The sequence below is a fragment of the Sebastes umbrosus genome, chromosome 21 (genome assembly GCF_015220745.1).
Source record: "Sebastes umbrosus isolate fSebUmb1 chromosome 21, fSebUmb1.pri, whole genome shotgun sequence".
Taxonomy (NCBI): domain Eukaryota; kingdom Metazoa; phylum Chordata; class Actinopteri; order Perciformes; family Sebastidae; genus Sebastes; species Sebastes umbrosus.
The window spans coordinates 16,194,025-16,209,567 of NC_051289.1; the positions used below are offsets into that span (position 1 = coordinate 16,194,025).

Sequence of the window (15,543 nt, forward strand, 5' to 3'; positions counted from 1 at the left end):
TTCATTTTAGGTCACATAACATTGTTCTTTAAGGAAATGTCATGACTTTCAGTCGCTATGTGTGGGATATAAAATGTTGTACTTTTCACTTTTTTTTTTTTACATATATCAAAAAAGACACTGTGGCAAACAACAATGCATTAATAATTGTGCACTATAACTGAATTTACCTGAACAAATATCAATTATTAATTATATTAACCATCAATCAATCAAAGCAAATTGTGTAAAAATGTGCATCTGGTTTCTACACATTGTATTTGTCACACAAAAACAGACAAACACTAAGTTGCGGATACACACACACACAGAGACAGACACACACACACGTTACCTGCCTGTGTCGCGTTTGGCGTTTTTTGACAGGGAGGGGAGGTGGGGGAGAGTCGGGGAGGGGAGAAGGGTCTCGATATGACACCATGTTCTCTGGCCAGTGCACAGAGGGCGGTTTGGGGAGGGGGCGGGGGCGGGGGCGGGGATACAGATGGGAGGAAGAAGAAGAGGAGGAAGAGGAGTGACAGTCGGCAGGTGAGGAAGAATGACAGAGCTTTGAAAAAGAAGAAAGGAATATTGTCAGAAAACTGAAATAGAGCAAAAGAAGGAGGGAAATAACAACACTCTCATACACACACACACACACACACACACACACACTTTGCATCATCTATGTCTGTGTGCTTTAACTACATACGCAAGCCCTTAACACCACTACACACACCTCATCCTCCGGTGGTTTGGGGGTGTCGTCGTCAGGGGAGGTATTTGCCTCGGACTCAGGAGAGCCATTGGCCAGAGTGCGGGCGGGGGCGGGTTTAGGGTCCCCCCCAAGATGTGAGTAAAGCTCATTGATTTCACTGACTGTGACATAGCCCTGGAAAAGTGTCATGTGGAGACAGGGGGGAGAGAAAGGGCGTGAGGCATAGCATGAAGTGTGTCAGCCGTATTAATGACAAACTTGAGAATTAGTTGTTAGAACGATGCAGAATTTGTTGCAAATTTGGCACAAATAGATCAAAAAGTCTTGTCACTTAGAGGTAAGTTACTTAGACAGTGACATGTTAACATTCATTGATTGGTGTACACAAGACAATAGGCACTGTTACAAGGTTACCTCATACATGTGAGTATAAGCTGTGCATAGAATTAATGAAACAAGTGCTCAAATTCCTGTGAATGAAAGGAGAAATACAGAATAAAAAGAACGAAGGATTAAGCAGACTATCTGGATAAAGAGGAATAGAGAAAAGGGATATATTAGTATAACAAGACGAAAGTACCTCTGCATTCTTGAGAGAAATAGAGGAAAGGAGGGATGAGAGGGCGCACAAGGTGACTGGAGGAGGAAATATTGTGGCAGAGCTGGTGTCACGGTAGCAATCGCTAAAAGACTGACACACATCAGCCAGAGAGGCTGAACCCTAGCAGAGAAGGAAACCCCAGCGGTTAGAAATGACGAGGGTCCTGTCCACTTTAAGAGTCTTAAGGAGTTCAAAGAGGAGGACATTCTGACAGCTGTCAATCAAACCTACCTCTCTTAGAGTGAAACCTCGGCCACCAGTGAGGTCAGCATATTTCCTTTCCAGCATTGTGAGGTTTTCTTTCTCCTAATAGACAGAAAAAGGAAACAAAGGAAATGTTAAAAACTAAATTAACCTCTTTTTGAAGTGCATTTCTTTTCATTCACACACAGAAGCAAGGATGGCCACGTGCAAACATGGATATCTTCGTACCCTTTGCAGCATTGCTTCGAGGGTGCTCCTCTCCTTCAAGAAGCTCTCCTTCTCTCGCTGAGCCTGCTGGGTAATCTGTGTCGCCTGCTTCTTCAGAGTTAACAGTCGCTCCTGAAGGAAAAGCAAAACAAGCTTGTGATGCGTTTCTAGCTCACTTATAAAGCACAACACTAACACTATAGAGCCAAAGCCACTAAACAAAACAAGTTTACATGAATATAACATTGTGATATTGTACTGTATACATTCTTTCCATCAAAACACAAAAACTGTTACCTTGCGAGACACGGCGCTCCGCTGGTAGTCTGCGATCTCCTGGAGGAGCTGTTGCGTACTGGTCTCCTTCTCGTCGTCCTGCCTGCTCTCTCTCTCCAGTTGCTGGAACTCCAGGTCCTCAAAACGCTTTGACTCTGCATCGAGCACCTCACAGTCCTGACACACAAACACACACACAAGAAATAATGCACAGGTAAACAGGCAAGACAAAGGAATGCAGGTATACAGGACAAACGAAACTAGAGATACTGTTATAGCACGTAAACTTGATAAAACATGCAAGATGCAGTATACAAGACCAAAGGACTTGTACTCGCACACACACATACACAAGAGATGTATGGCAGTCAAATGCATGCAAAATACATTGATTTAATAAAATGTTAAGATTTACAGTGGAGTAACACTGAAGCAGTAATATATTACATTCACTCAGACACTTGACTTATTAATTAATTTATCAATAAAGCAGCAAACAAACAATTAGCATAAATCATCTAGTTGCTCAAGTGTACATATAAGTCTTCATGAACAACCTGACACATAAAAACCTAAAACTTTACCCAGTATGGGCGACATGTGAATCATATTAATTATAAAAAAAAAAACTCTGTGAGATGAAACTGCTTTGAGTCAAACAGAAATATGCAAGCAATTATATATCAGAAAGCACTTTCTCATCCCACAATACGCCGACACAGACAAAGCAAACCAGAAACAGATCCCGGATGTTTTCGTCAACACTTCACACTCATGCAGACACCAAAGCATGACCAGTGTCTGAGTAAAACATGCAACACGTTAAATACGTTAAGCATTCCCCCAAAATACAGATGATTTAAAAGTGTTGTCTCCTCAAGAAATCTTTTTAAAAAACATGTTATGTGGGAGGAAACCGCATAACCGCATACCAAGTAAACCCATGCCCGTAGGTGTGAATGTGAGCGTGAATGGTTGTCTGCCTCTATATGTGTCAGCCTTGTGATTGACTGGCAACCTGTCCAGGATGTACACCGCCTCTCACCCATTGTCAACTGGGATCAGCTCCAGAGCTTTGCGATATAGCGAAAGGATGGATGGATATTGTCACGCGTTAAACAACAAAAGGTGAAACCAGACCCTATGCCCAAATGTCAGTGTATTTCTATAAAAACAGGTCTTAAAACCAAAGCTCTTGAGATACTTTACACTCTTACAGAATCAACCCTTCTGGTGAAATAAAGAGATGTTTGTCGACAGAGAAACCTAAAGAGGTAGACATTGAGAAGACAGAACATGAATCAAGTAAAGATCAACGGTGGCCGTGAGGGTGGAGAGCAAGTTAGTTCAGGAATGAAAATGTGTGCATATTCACATGCAAGTTCAAGTATGTGAGCATCACATGCTCATTTCTACAGTCTGTTCATGTGGACACCTGTACCACATATACTGTATGATTTGAGTGTCAAAATGTGCACATACATCTGCCCGTAATAAAGGCTAATTATATAAAGATAATTACTGAATTTTTACAGTTTATTTATGTTAATTAACGGACAGTATTCTTTCTGTTTTTTAACAGAAATTTTCTGGCGTCCCTGCTACCGGAACATTTCCGTTATTTTACACTTTTTTTTTTTTTACAGTGTAGTTGTTTTTAATTCCAACTTTTGTGGAGTTCTATGCTTGTCTGTGTGTTGTGATTTCCCTGCGTGGATTCATTGGTTTACACACTAAAGTACATACCTTCCTGTGCATGTGTTTGTGAGGTGTGAGTGTGTGTGTGTGTGTGTGTGTGTGTGTGTGTGTGTGTACTGACCCTGGCCAGCTGCTCCTGCAGGGGCTCCTTGGTGGCCTCAGGGCAGCTGTCCAGCTGGGAGCGCTGCTCACACACAATCTGAGCCAACCTCTCTACTCTGCCCCTTTCTGCCTGTAGCAACTCGCACGCCTGGCATACACACATGTACGTACATGACACATAGACGCACATACACGCCCAAACAAACACGCATGTACACATTTGTTTTATGTGTACATACAAAAGGAACAGAGACACACACACACACGGGACAGAGAGAGGATGGCAGCGTTAGTGGGACTGGGGAGCCACAGTTAGTCACTACGGCAACCAGGTCAGCAAGATTAACCTTAGAGGGCAGGATGGGAGGGAAAGCTGGAGGAAATAAAATCTACCAAAGGGATGGAGCACTGGGGAAGTATTGCATAGAAATGAAGGTTGTATGAATGAATAGTGTCATGAGTTCTTTCTCCTGCCTTTTTTCCAATGTTTGTTTGAATGGAAATGACTGACGGAATGAATGAGAAGGAATGACTCAGCAGATTAATAGTCCTCTCTATAAATAACACAACATATACACATGCCCAAAATCTATACAAGCACTCAACTTCACCTGCTCTTCACTTCAACACTCAGGGCAACACTTATCTATCCGATTGTTCCTGTCTTTCTCTCCCTCTGTCTCACTCAGCATCATGATGTGTTTCCTCATTTATAGCATCACAATCCGGCTGGGACTTAATCCAACAGATGATCCAATTGCCAAACCAAAGCATGTACACGTAAAAACACACACACACATACACACATACAAACAACAAATTCAATCTGTTTATCTACTTACACTCCCCACCCTGTCAATGTTACCATACAAAATGCAGACAGACCCACACAAACGTTCACTCACACCCACGGTCCTCCCGCAGGAGTGTGTGTGTAAGATAGGATCACTTGGTGACCGCTATACCCTGGGCAGTATTAGCAGATATATATTTGGACCAGAGACAGCATGAGAAGGATTAACACCTACCAGTTAGTCACATGAGCCCTAAATGTATGAGAGTCTTCAAGAGTAGTGAATGTATTTTCAAATACCACACGTACACATATATCTTAGGAAGGAAAATGTTGCTGTACATGTTTAGTGTACAACACTTTTTCTTTCCCCTGACACTAATATCTCTTACCAGCCCTTCAGCAAATAAATTCAAACAATTTGCCGAAGATGCATCATCAAACGCCTTAGTGTGTGGATCAATGCTCTCTGCTCTTGGTCTCTTTGTAAGCCACTATGAATCTCTCGTCTCTCATTGTTTTCCAATGAAGCGTGCCCTGTTAAATACCTTTTCTTTTTCCTGCTTGGACTTGGTCTCTAGGTCGGCAATCTTGTTGTGAAGTGCTTCCAGGGCATCTTTTTCCTGCTGGAGAGCAGCTACCTCCGACTCCTGCTCGGCCTCCACCAGAGCTCGCTCAAGCTCCACCTTGGATGAATAAATACACAGCAGTAAGTAAGCCATTTGTGATGACTTTTGACTCCTGATCTCAAATACTAAATATAACAAAAAAGAATGACAGAATGAGATTAAGCAACTAGAGCTGCAACGATTAATCGATTAGTTGTCAACAATTAAATTAATCGCCAACTATTTTGATAATCAATTAATCGGTTTGAGTAATTTTTTAAGAAAAAAGGCAAAATTCTCTGATTCCAGCTTCTTAAATGTGAATATTTTCTGGCTTCTTTACTCCTCTATGACAGTAAACTGAATATCTTTGAGTTGTGGACAAAAGAAGACATTTGAGGACATCATCTTGGGTTTTGGGAAACACTGATCGTCACTTTTCACCATTTTCTGACGATGATTTGTTTACTTTTATTAAAATCTGCACGTAACACTATCTAATAATGTGTGAACAAAATGCATTGCTGATTTGAAAAGAAGTAGAATCCTTTACTTCTCTCAAAAAATAGAACTTCTAGACTTAATATTGTTAAGATGGACATTTTTCCTTCTGTATCTGTATGCCCTGAAACACCATCGTCTTCTGTTTACCTCTTGGGCAGATTCCTCCATTTGGTTGTCCAGCTCTTTGATCTTTTGCTCCAGCTCCTCCATGTTATTCAGCACCTGGATCCTCTCCTCTTCCACACGCCTCACGTCCTCCTCTGAAGGCCTCGCTTCTTGTCCGCGGCGACGCGCTGCATCATCTAGAGCCTGGTAACCAACATCATAAACAGGGTCACAGATTGAACCATTGTTAATATGTAGTTAAAGCTAAAGCTTACCAGGACCTATATTGGGGTTTGGTGGTAAGTAGTTGTAATAATAATCACTGACACCACCAATTCAATAATGTGGTGACATGAAGTGAAAGTAGCACTTCCTTTGGGCAATGAAAAAATGAATTTCTGTTCTTTTGCAGCAAAGAAATGTGCACACATACACCCACACACACAAACACCAGCTGTCAATTCTAAATTGTAACACTTACCCTGCTCTAATCTAATAAATGGGCTGTAAATATCTCCCATCTGTCTACGTGAAGGATGTGTATGTCGATACCTTAGTATTAAGAGGAGTGACCCTTGTCACTCTCATGTTTTCCAGAAAGAACAGGGAGCATAAACACTTCCCACATCAATCCTGCTTAATCTTTTAAGAAGCTGACCAAAGTCAAAGGTGCTGCTTTAGCAGCCTTGTACTCTTTTTTTTATACAGGAGATGTGTATAATGCTGATTTAACATGCATTTGACCCAATCAGAAGAGACAAGATAATCTTGTCATCAATGTTCAGAGACTCCAGTGTGCAGTTGTAGATCCATATGCATTTCTGCTTAACCACAGAATGACACAGAATAACTATATAAATACCAGTAAATCTAAGTTCACTAACTTTCTATCTTATTCACTAACTTGTGCACTCTCAGGTTTCCCTCTTTCTTTGCTTTTCTTTAATGAGTGAGGTGGATTAATTCATTTAATCATCAATGACATAAAATAACATTCCTAGCGCTTAAAATAATGCCTATTTATCTAGTTCTGTGGAACATCCAACCCATGTTCAACTCTGGTCAGGAGGAGGGTTATAAAGTTAGATGACGTTGGTTGAAAGGATCATTGTTGAAGGTAAGCGGTGAGTGCTCAGCTCTACACTTTACATTCTATTAACAGAACTCTGCTTACATGTATGTTTTATAAATCTTTGTACATTTAAAAGTGGTAAAGTGACTCTTGAGTCTGAAAATAACAAACCAGTTCACCTGCTAAAGATGTGATACTATTATGAGTGCATATAAATGTGTACAAATAAATCTCTTATACCTCATTGGTCCTCTGTGCACGTGGAGAAGGTGAGGGGGCGAAGCTTCGCAGACTGACGGCGGGTGATTCTGCTCTGTTGTCTCGGTGACCGCTGCTGCGCCTCCGTCGTACCTGCAGATCGTCATCATAGTAACCATTCTCTGATCCAAGGGCGGTCATGTGTCCATTCCCTGTCGTTCCATTAACAGCTGAAGAGTCCGAAAAGACCGACATTGTGTCGTCATCGTCGTCGTTCAGTTTAAGCTTCTCGAGCTCCTGGTTGATCTTCTGGAGATCCGCCACAGCTGAAGTGGGACTTGTAGCTGGGCCACCTCCATCTCTGTCAGACCGGCCAAGCTCCGAACACAGAGACAAGATAGTCTCTAGTCGCTGTCGCTCCTGAGATAAGCACACACAGAGACAGATACATGAGTTAAACTATGAGCAAGCGTAGTGGTGTAAACTCATTATTATTGTTCTTTAGGATGTTGTCTATGGTAGGTTATTTAAAAAGGTGTAGTTATATGTTATAAGATAAGATAAGATATTCCTTTATTAGTCCCGCAGTGGAGAAATTTGCAGTGTACAGCTGCAAAGGGGATTGTGCAAAAAACAAGATGCATCAGCTAACAGTAAAAAAAAGAGCTAAACAAAATGTAACAAAATATGAACCATTTATATAGAAGGAAGTATAAAAAAAGGAGCAGCATATACAGTATTGACAATAAACAGACTTTTAACAAAATTGCACAAGTGGAAAATGATATTGCACAGTGAGAATGAAATGCAATTCCACATGAAAATATTGCACAGTATGAATTACACCTTGGTAGTAATAATGATAATGATATTGCACATATTAGGCCTGAATTAAAGCTGTGTAGTTATTTTTGTTAACATGCTGTGATAATGTTACTTCAAAAGGGGTAAACCTTTTGTGGTAGCTACGTTGAGTAACAAACAAAAGTCCCCACCATTTTTTAGACCACTGCCAGTGTTGGGGTGCTAAAAACAAATATAGCATTACACTATGTTATAAAACAACAAAGCCCTAATAAATCCCTATAGTGGTGCTGGATTACAGGGTGAGATATATCAAACAGACGACAAACAGGGCATACGTTATTTCAGATTGTACCTAAATGTAAGTTATCTTTCTACCAGAGTCAGAAGTTAACTATTCAAAACCAGTAAACACATTTTACACTTATTTATACTGATTCTGACATTTTATTTCTTCATATAAATACATGTCTGTTTTTAAATTGGTTAAAGCAAATGCACAAATTGAACGTTCTGCTATGTGCCATACTAGAGAGGAAGACTCATAACAGCTCAGCTGGGTATCATTTCTTTCCATCATAAAATAAAGTTTCCAATGCTCAAGTTACCTGGGGAAGCATCGCTCTGAAGAAGTGAATCCCTCTAGTTAAAATGTCCTTGTTTAGTCCAAAATGCACTCCTGATTTGTTTGTAATTTATATACTCTAGTTTAGCATATCATCTGAATAGCCTAGAAAGAATATTTCCTTTAACTGGGAATCCCTGGAGCAAGAGTTGCCCTTTCCACAGTTCTGCCTGCCTGAACGCAGCTATATGGGGAGCTACGGAGGCTGCAGAGGGTTAAAATACCCCCTCATAGGTTCAGCAGTAACTTCTCTGGAGGGAGAAGCCAAACAGTAATCCTGTGTAAGTAATATTAGAGGTGGAAAGAGGGACGTTAGAAAAAAACGAACGTGGCACAGAGGTGTGTGAATGTGTGTGTGAGAGAGAGAAGGAGTCAGCTAATGAGAAGGTGGACAGCTGTCAACTTTGATCGGAAGTGTGCACGAGAACAGGCCATGACTCCAAAGAACAGGAATGTGTCTGTGTGTGTGTACTGCCACTAAGGAAACAAGACACTTTCCAGGGATATGTGCTCTAGGAAGGAAGCTGAACCAGGTAGTTTGGACTATTTAAAAGTCATGAGACAATCATATGCCTGATTAGAAGGCCCAAAGAGAGACATCCTATTTAGGAAAAGCATTATAGCACTACGTATACATTATATTGCTCATCATTTAAACGGACTATTTGTTACTTTCAAAATTGCTTGTTAACAGCGACACCTGTGGCCGTTAAGTCAACGAAAGTCAGCGTCGGGCTCGCGCTTGCTCGCTCCAAATAGACATGAACGAGCACCGCTCAAAACAGTGAGGCGACACACGTCAGCTAAAACCACAATATCACTCTATATTTCACCTGCTTGGCAGTAATGTTAGCTGACCAGACGAAGGTCTCTCCATGAATCAATGCTGATCCTAGTGTTGGCTTTTCCAAGAAACGTTATTGCTTCCCGACTGCCCCCGCAGGGAGACACCGGCACCCGGTCGGAGACGACAACGTTTCTCGCTGCGGAGCCCCGTCACTTCACAAGACACGGGAAACCTCTGTTGGTCTGGAGGAGCTGCAGCATTTATTTCTGCACAAACGTCCACTGTACATTCACTAGATATTCTCAGAGCTAAACTAACTCTTTTTGCAGTGTGTAGTGAGCGCGCGTTCACGTCTAGAGGTGGAGCGAGACAGCGAGAATGCGCGCGCTGTGTGAGTGAAGGCAAGCAGGCAGAGGAGCAGTGACTCCGGCCACACGCGAGCACGCATATGCGAGCACGCATGGGATCCCGACCCGGTACATTTGAACGCTTAAAAAGTTACAAACTTTAACCCATTATTTTTTTAATTAAATATAAAAAGTAATTTATGCAAAGCAATATAAATAATGAATCACAGTACACATTGTTTACCAGTGGAATAATCTTTTGTATATATGTGTAAATGCACACAAACAAACATACATACACAACCCCTTTTATAGTGTGTAATGTGAACCAGGAGCTGAGGCAAAACAGGCCTTTGTCAGTTTGTCACCTTGTTCTATTCTAATGAGCACAAGCCTCTGTGGAGCCCTTATAGTAATCAGCTGTCAACTAGAGAGACGGACGGAGAGAGGGAGAGGAAAACGTACTGAAAGAACAGGGCCGTACAGAGAAAGGATGGAGTGAAAATCAAAGACAGGGAAATGGTGGAGGGAGATTGTGAGGAAATAGAAAGAGATGAAACAAGTGGGGAAATATGAGCTGGTGCTTTGGCATGACATAGTGAGTAAGAGGAAATAAAAAGTATTTTGTAATGGTAAAGGGGGGGGGGAAGACATATATCTCACTCTAGCGCTTAACCTCTCTTTCTTCTTTTCCTTTTCTTCCTTTATAGCTATTTAGACTAACAAGACAAGCTACTCTGCGAAATGCCAACTTGTAAATATGGACTGATGAAATATAATAACCTAAATTTACCTAAACCTTACCAAATGCATCTAAGCTGTACATCCTAAATGACATAATGGGTTAATGTTAGCTGTTTGCTTTTGTGTTTGTCTTCCTTTTGTTGCTGGTAACATCCCCAAATAGCCATTTATGCACAAGCATGGAAAGAATGTAGGTTTCCTGTACTACCACTAGAGGGCAGACAAGGTTAAGACAATGCTTTCCTGAGATCAGCCTTGGACTAGGAGATACTGCTATTGGCTTTCTTACAATGCCCAGCGGCACATCTGATCATTGTTTTATTATAGATTATTCAGAAGTATTATTCAAAACATATTAATCATTTTGAAACTTAAATAAAGAGACTCAAATCACTGATTAAGCCTGAATAAGATATATTTTATATCGGGGCGCAAACTAAAAACAAATGGGTTGTAAATCAAACCACATCAAATGCATTGCTGCTGGGTTTAAACAAATGTTCTTGATCTTGGGCAAACCACAAATTCTCTCTGATCAGAGCAAGAGGTCCACAATATTTTACATCTTGCAAATATGATCAAAAATAACTGGAGGCTATAGCTGAAAGCCACTGAGATGCTTGTGAAACAGTTTGGTTTGTACGGCATCCAGAAAACTCAGAGTTTCTCACAGTTTAAAAGACACCAGTTCCCTCAGCAGAACACGGCTGTGTGAAAGAGAGAGAGACATTTAAAGAGGGAAGGATAGCGGGATTATTATGAGTCCAGTTGTCATTATATGTTGAGCATCTGTGTGTTTATCCACCTGCTACACTACAACGCTGCTCTCTAATCTTCTTGGTTTCTCTAACCCACATCTGACTGATGTGTTCTGTGGCTCTTCAGTGGTCCGAACCACACTGGGCGGACCTCCAGATGACTGACATAAACACGCACCCCACACATACACACACACAATCCAAGCGCGGGGTTAAGAATAGTCCTGTTAGTATGGGCTAACTGCCAGAGGCATCTGTGGAACGGTGAACCTCACTCTCTCTCTCTGCGTGTGTGTGTGTGTGTGTGTGTGTGTGTTAAGCTCCCTGGGAGAGTATGTTTGAGGGGACAAGGACAAGGTTGGTGTGAAGGGATGCATTTTCCTAAACTCATTCCATTTCTTGTGTGTGAGTATGCAAAACAATATCATTCTTCCGCTGCAAATATAAACTTGTATCTCTATCTTCTTTCAGTAACCGTAACAGCAACGAACTTTTCACCTGTCAACAGTCTGCACGTCTGTAAGCTTAACTAATTTACACATTACACCAGTCTGTATCACAGGTTATGTCTTCAAATAGTATCTATACAGTGTCATTTGATCCGAATTGGAACATGTTGCCATAATTTGAATTGGCAGATGCTGGGGACATGAGGAACAATTTACGTCCTCTGTTCCAACAGAGAAAAGCCACATGTGCAAACACACTCAAACTCACCAGTCTCTCCACCTCCTGCTCACGGAGCCTCTCCTCTTTTTGGTGCTGGTGGTAGTCAGTCAGCTCCTCCTTCCCACTCAGTGAGCTGATACTCCCCCTTCTTTCCCTGAAACCTCCTGGTGGGGTCACTCCTGCCTTTCCAAATGACTGCCTCCTCTCACCCAGCCCCATGCCAGGTTCCAGCCCTGCCTTCCCAAATGAAGACCTTCTCTCTCCAAGTCCAAACCCCATGGTACCAGTGAGTTCTTGGCCTACCCCTCGCCTCTCCCTCTCCCTCTCCCCCAAAGACAGGCCTACTCCTGGGGAGACTCCACGGCTCGTCAGTCGTTCCAGTTCTGGAGGGCTGGAGCTCGTGGAGCCGATGGAGCCCACAGAGCTAGTGGAGGTCAGGCTGAGTTTTTTGGCCACGCGAGGAGAAGAGGAGCCCCCTGTCCTGGAGGGGATGGTCACATCAGGTGGGGCGGTTGTGGAAGAGATAGGGGCGGTAGTGGATGGCAAGATCTTAGGCGAAGAGAGGGAGATAGACACTATACTTTCTCCCTGATTTGGGGTCTGGATTTGATTCCTGTTGGAGGAAAGCTGGCTGGAGTTACTAGAGTTGTGGTTGAGGTCAGGGCTGGCATTCTGGCTGTTGTTGTAATGCTCTTTGCTAAATTTGTAACCGCCAGCGACATCAGAACGCCGTGGGGGCAACGTTGACAAGGTCATGGCTCCGTTGTTGTTGTCACGGGGAGATTGGGAGGGGCAGAGGCGTGGCAGCGAGCGGCTGTGCCCTCCTCCCGTCATCCCACTTAGCGAGCCTGCTGAGTATTTCCTGGTTCTGCTAGTGGGCACGGGCTCTTGGTTGCCATAGCTACGGCGGCCAAGACGGGGGCTTGATGGCATGCTGGCTGCACCTCCTGTTGATGGAGTGCGGGATGAAGAGGACGGAGGAGGAAGAGAGAGGAGGTAGCTATTGCTACCGTCGACAGAAATGGAGGAGCCTCCGCCATTCCACGTGGACTGTAAAGAAGAGGAGCCTGGGTTGTGCGGCCGTCGGCCATCGCTATTGCCGAAGTTGTCCTGGTTGCGGTTGACCGAGGTGCGGGAGGACAGAGAAGAGGACGGGTCGGATCGCCGTCCAGGAGAAAGAGGGGGAGCAGATTTCAAAGACATGGGTGCACGATCTGAGCCGTAGAACCTTCTTGCCTGGTCCTGGTACGCCGATGAGGATGTGGTAGGACTCGAGATAGGTGTGGTGGGAGGAGACTGAAAGACAGATGGAAAAAAAAATACAGATTACAATTGTAAATACTTAAAAATCTTGACAGAGGTAGATGGAGAGACAGAAATATGTAAGATAATTGTGAGGCTTTAGTATTAAGCAGACCTCCATTCAAGCTTTGCGACAGAAACAAGAGTAATGAGTATGTGTTGCCAGGTGAACACTGTAGTATAGCCCAGGATAATGTGTAAGCCCTGGTTATCCATGTTGGGTCTTGTAGATAATGAGTAAACCCTGGTTAGCCCTGTTTACCCCAAGACAAACAGCCAGGCTAACCATAAAGCTTCTACAAAGCCTTGTTGGCGCATGACGTATAGAAAGCAGGATAATAAATCCTGAAGTGGAGCTAAATGATGCCAGACCTGTGTCACGCTGAAGTAGGAGGGGTTCGCATTCCCATTGGCTCTCAGGCTGTTCTCCAGGGCGAGCTTCTTGCGCTGCAGCGTGTCCATCAAGTCCCGGAGCTCGGAGGCCGATCGCATGCCCCTAGCACTGCTGGTGCCGCCAACCACCGCATGGCTATAGTCACTGCTAAACTTCAGGTAGTCTGGAGGTGGGAGAGGGATAAAATGGAAAAGAAAATAAATAGATAATGTGGGAAAGTGTAGATACACAAATACATGAACATTCATGAGTAGGAGAAACAAGGATATAAATATATATAGAAATGGAGAACCAGAGAGGAATATGGAGGGAGAAAGAAAAACAAAAGTAAAGCAGAATGGCTGGGATAAGCAATATAGATGTATAAAGAGATGGATGGATGGAGTAACAGGAAAAGAAGAAGGAAAAGAGGGAGGAAGAGGTTGCGTTTGTACCTGAAGCTGCAGCTATTCATAGATGGGGCCCATGGCAAGAACAAACCCAACCCAAACAATCCGCAACTGGCAGCAAATCACCCAGAATAGGAGTCAACTCTCACACACACACGCACGCACACTGCATGCAAATACACTCATACAAAACCATCCATTAGATCCAAGACAAACATTTTAACTCTAACTCGACTGCAGTTCCTCAGAGTAGGATTTTGGGAAATGAAAAAGACCACAAAATATTCTGGAGTACCCTCAAGAGGCCCCGCGCCCTTCCTTCCTAAAGCCTTTTATTTAAAAGCAGCTTCAGCAGAGAGGGGGTCTTTTTCCAAACCTCAACTGAGTCAGTAAGATTTAGCAGGAAGGAAGTTCAAACTAAAACAAATCAGACAAAAACTATTTTTGCTTATTGCTGAGGTAGGCAGGAGTATTTTTGATTAATAGCACTATTTCTACTTTTCTGTGCAGAATAATTCCAAAAAAAACTCCCTAAATATTACCGTCATCAAAAATGCAGGTAAAACACTAGGAAGGAAGCAGTTTGTGAGAAACCTGCCCACTGTTTCTAATTCATCTGTGGTTTTATGTGGAAAAGGAGCTATTACAATGTTGAAGCTTAGACCACCCGGCGTTTAACTGTCACACACGCCTACACACACAAAAAAAGCTTTCCTAAACTGTGGATCCGCCTGAAAGAAACACACACGTGTACTTCCCATGTATACATATGCCAAGAATATATATGTGTTGAATAATTTAAGTGTTATATTGTTAGAGAAATTGGACTATTTAAAGTGCACGTCATAGCTGAATATAAGCCTGTGTGAGAAAATGTCAAACCTTACATGGTGGAGAGAACTGGGGCAGAAAATGAAAGACATCATAAGATCTAGAAGCACACGCACGCACACACACTGACACACATAACCGGGTGTTTGTGTCCATACATGGGCAGATTTATACTGGAGGCCTGGCGTGCATCAACTCCTTTCCTTTCTAACGTGACTATTCTCTTCTATGCCCAGCTCGTTTCGCTTCGTGTGGGAGTCTTCACTTTAGGTGCACGTGTCAAGAGTGTGAGTCTTGGCAATCTGGAGGATAACGGTCAAGATTCGGGGCTGTTTGCGAAGTGTGTGTGTGTGTGTGTGAATATGTGTGTGTGAGAGATGCAAGTCATTTCTACAAAAACATCAGAGAAGCAGGGGGAAAAAGGAGACGAGTGCATTCCTTACGTCTAGAGTTTAAAGTGCAAGGATTCCACTGATTATGGCACAGACACACACACACCTTGCTCAAAGCCCCCGATCAATCACCACGGAGACAGCAGAGTCCAGCTGTATCGCCATGGAAATGGAGGGGCACCAGATGACAATAACATTCCAAATATGCTTTGAATTTAACTTTTAGCATGTGTGTGACAGTGAAAGTGTATGTTTTAGGAAAGACATATGAGAGGGCTGGAAGAAAAATACCTGCCTCCACCCTATACGCTTCAGTCTGCCTGACACACACACTCAAGACTAACATCCCAATCTCACACACACCTGTCTGGGTCGTGTCTACCTGTAACTTAACACTTTGATCCCTGTCAGGGCATATAGGAGCGAATATATTTTG

The 15,543-nt window shown here is 42.9% G+C and overlaps 1 protein-coding gene across 5 annotated transcripts in view; it reads right to left on the bottom strand.

The window, feature by feature from the left end:
* phldb2b (pleckstrin homology-like domain, family B, member 2b) overlaps window positions 1–15,543 on the bottom strand; it is a 47,028-nt gene that overhangs the window by 9,857 nt on the left and 21,628 nt on the right. For 2 of the 5 annotated variants that reach the window (XM_037757309.1, XM_037757313.1), the window contains 12 exons: window positions 13,474–13,658; window positions 11,848–13,095; window positions 7,108–7,485; window positions 5,838–5,999; window positions 5,127–5,264; window positions 3,805–3,933; window positions 2,007–2,162; window positions 1,731–1,841; window positions 1,530–1,604; window positions 1,278–1,418; window positions 719–871; window positions 335–547 (listed from right to left, as the gene is read on the bottom strand). In XM_037757309.1, coding sequence (XP_037613237.1) covers window positions 335–547; window positions 719–871; window positions 1,278–1,418; window positions 1,530–1,604; window positions 1,731–1,841; window positions 2,007–2,162; window positions 3,805–3,933; window positions 5,127–5,264; window positions 5,838–5,999; window positions 7,108–7,485; window positions 11,848–13,095; window positions 13,474–13,658 — 3,089 coding nt within the window. The remainder of the gene's footprint in view (window positions 1–334; window positions 548–718; window positions 872–1,277; window positions 1,419–1,529; window positions 1,605–1,730; window positions 1,842–2,006; window positions 2,163–3,804; window positions 3,934–5,126; window positions 5,265–5,837; window positions 6,000–7,107; window positions 7,486–11,847; window positions 13,096–13,473; window positions 13,659–15,543) is intronic. The other 3 variants (XM_037757311.1, XM_037757312.1, XM_037757314.1) reach the window with 3 other exon arrangements.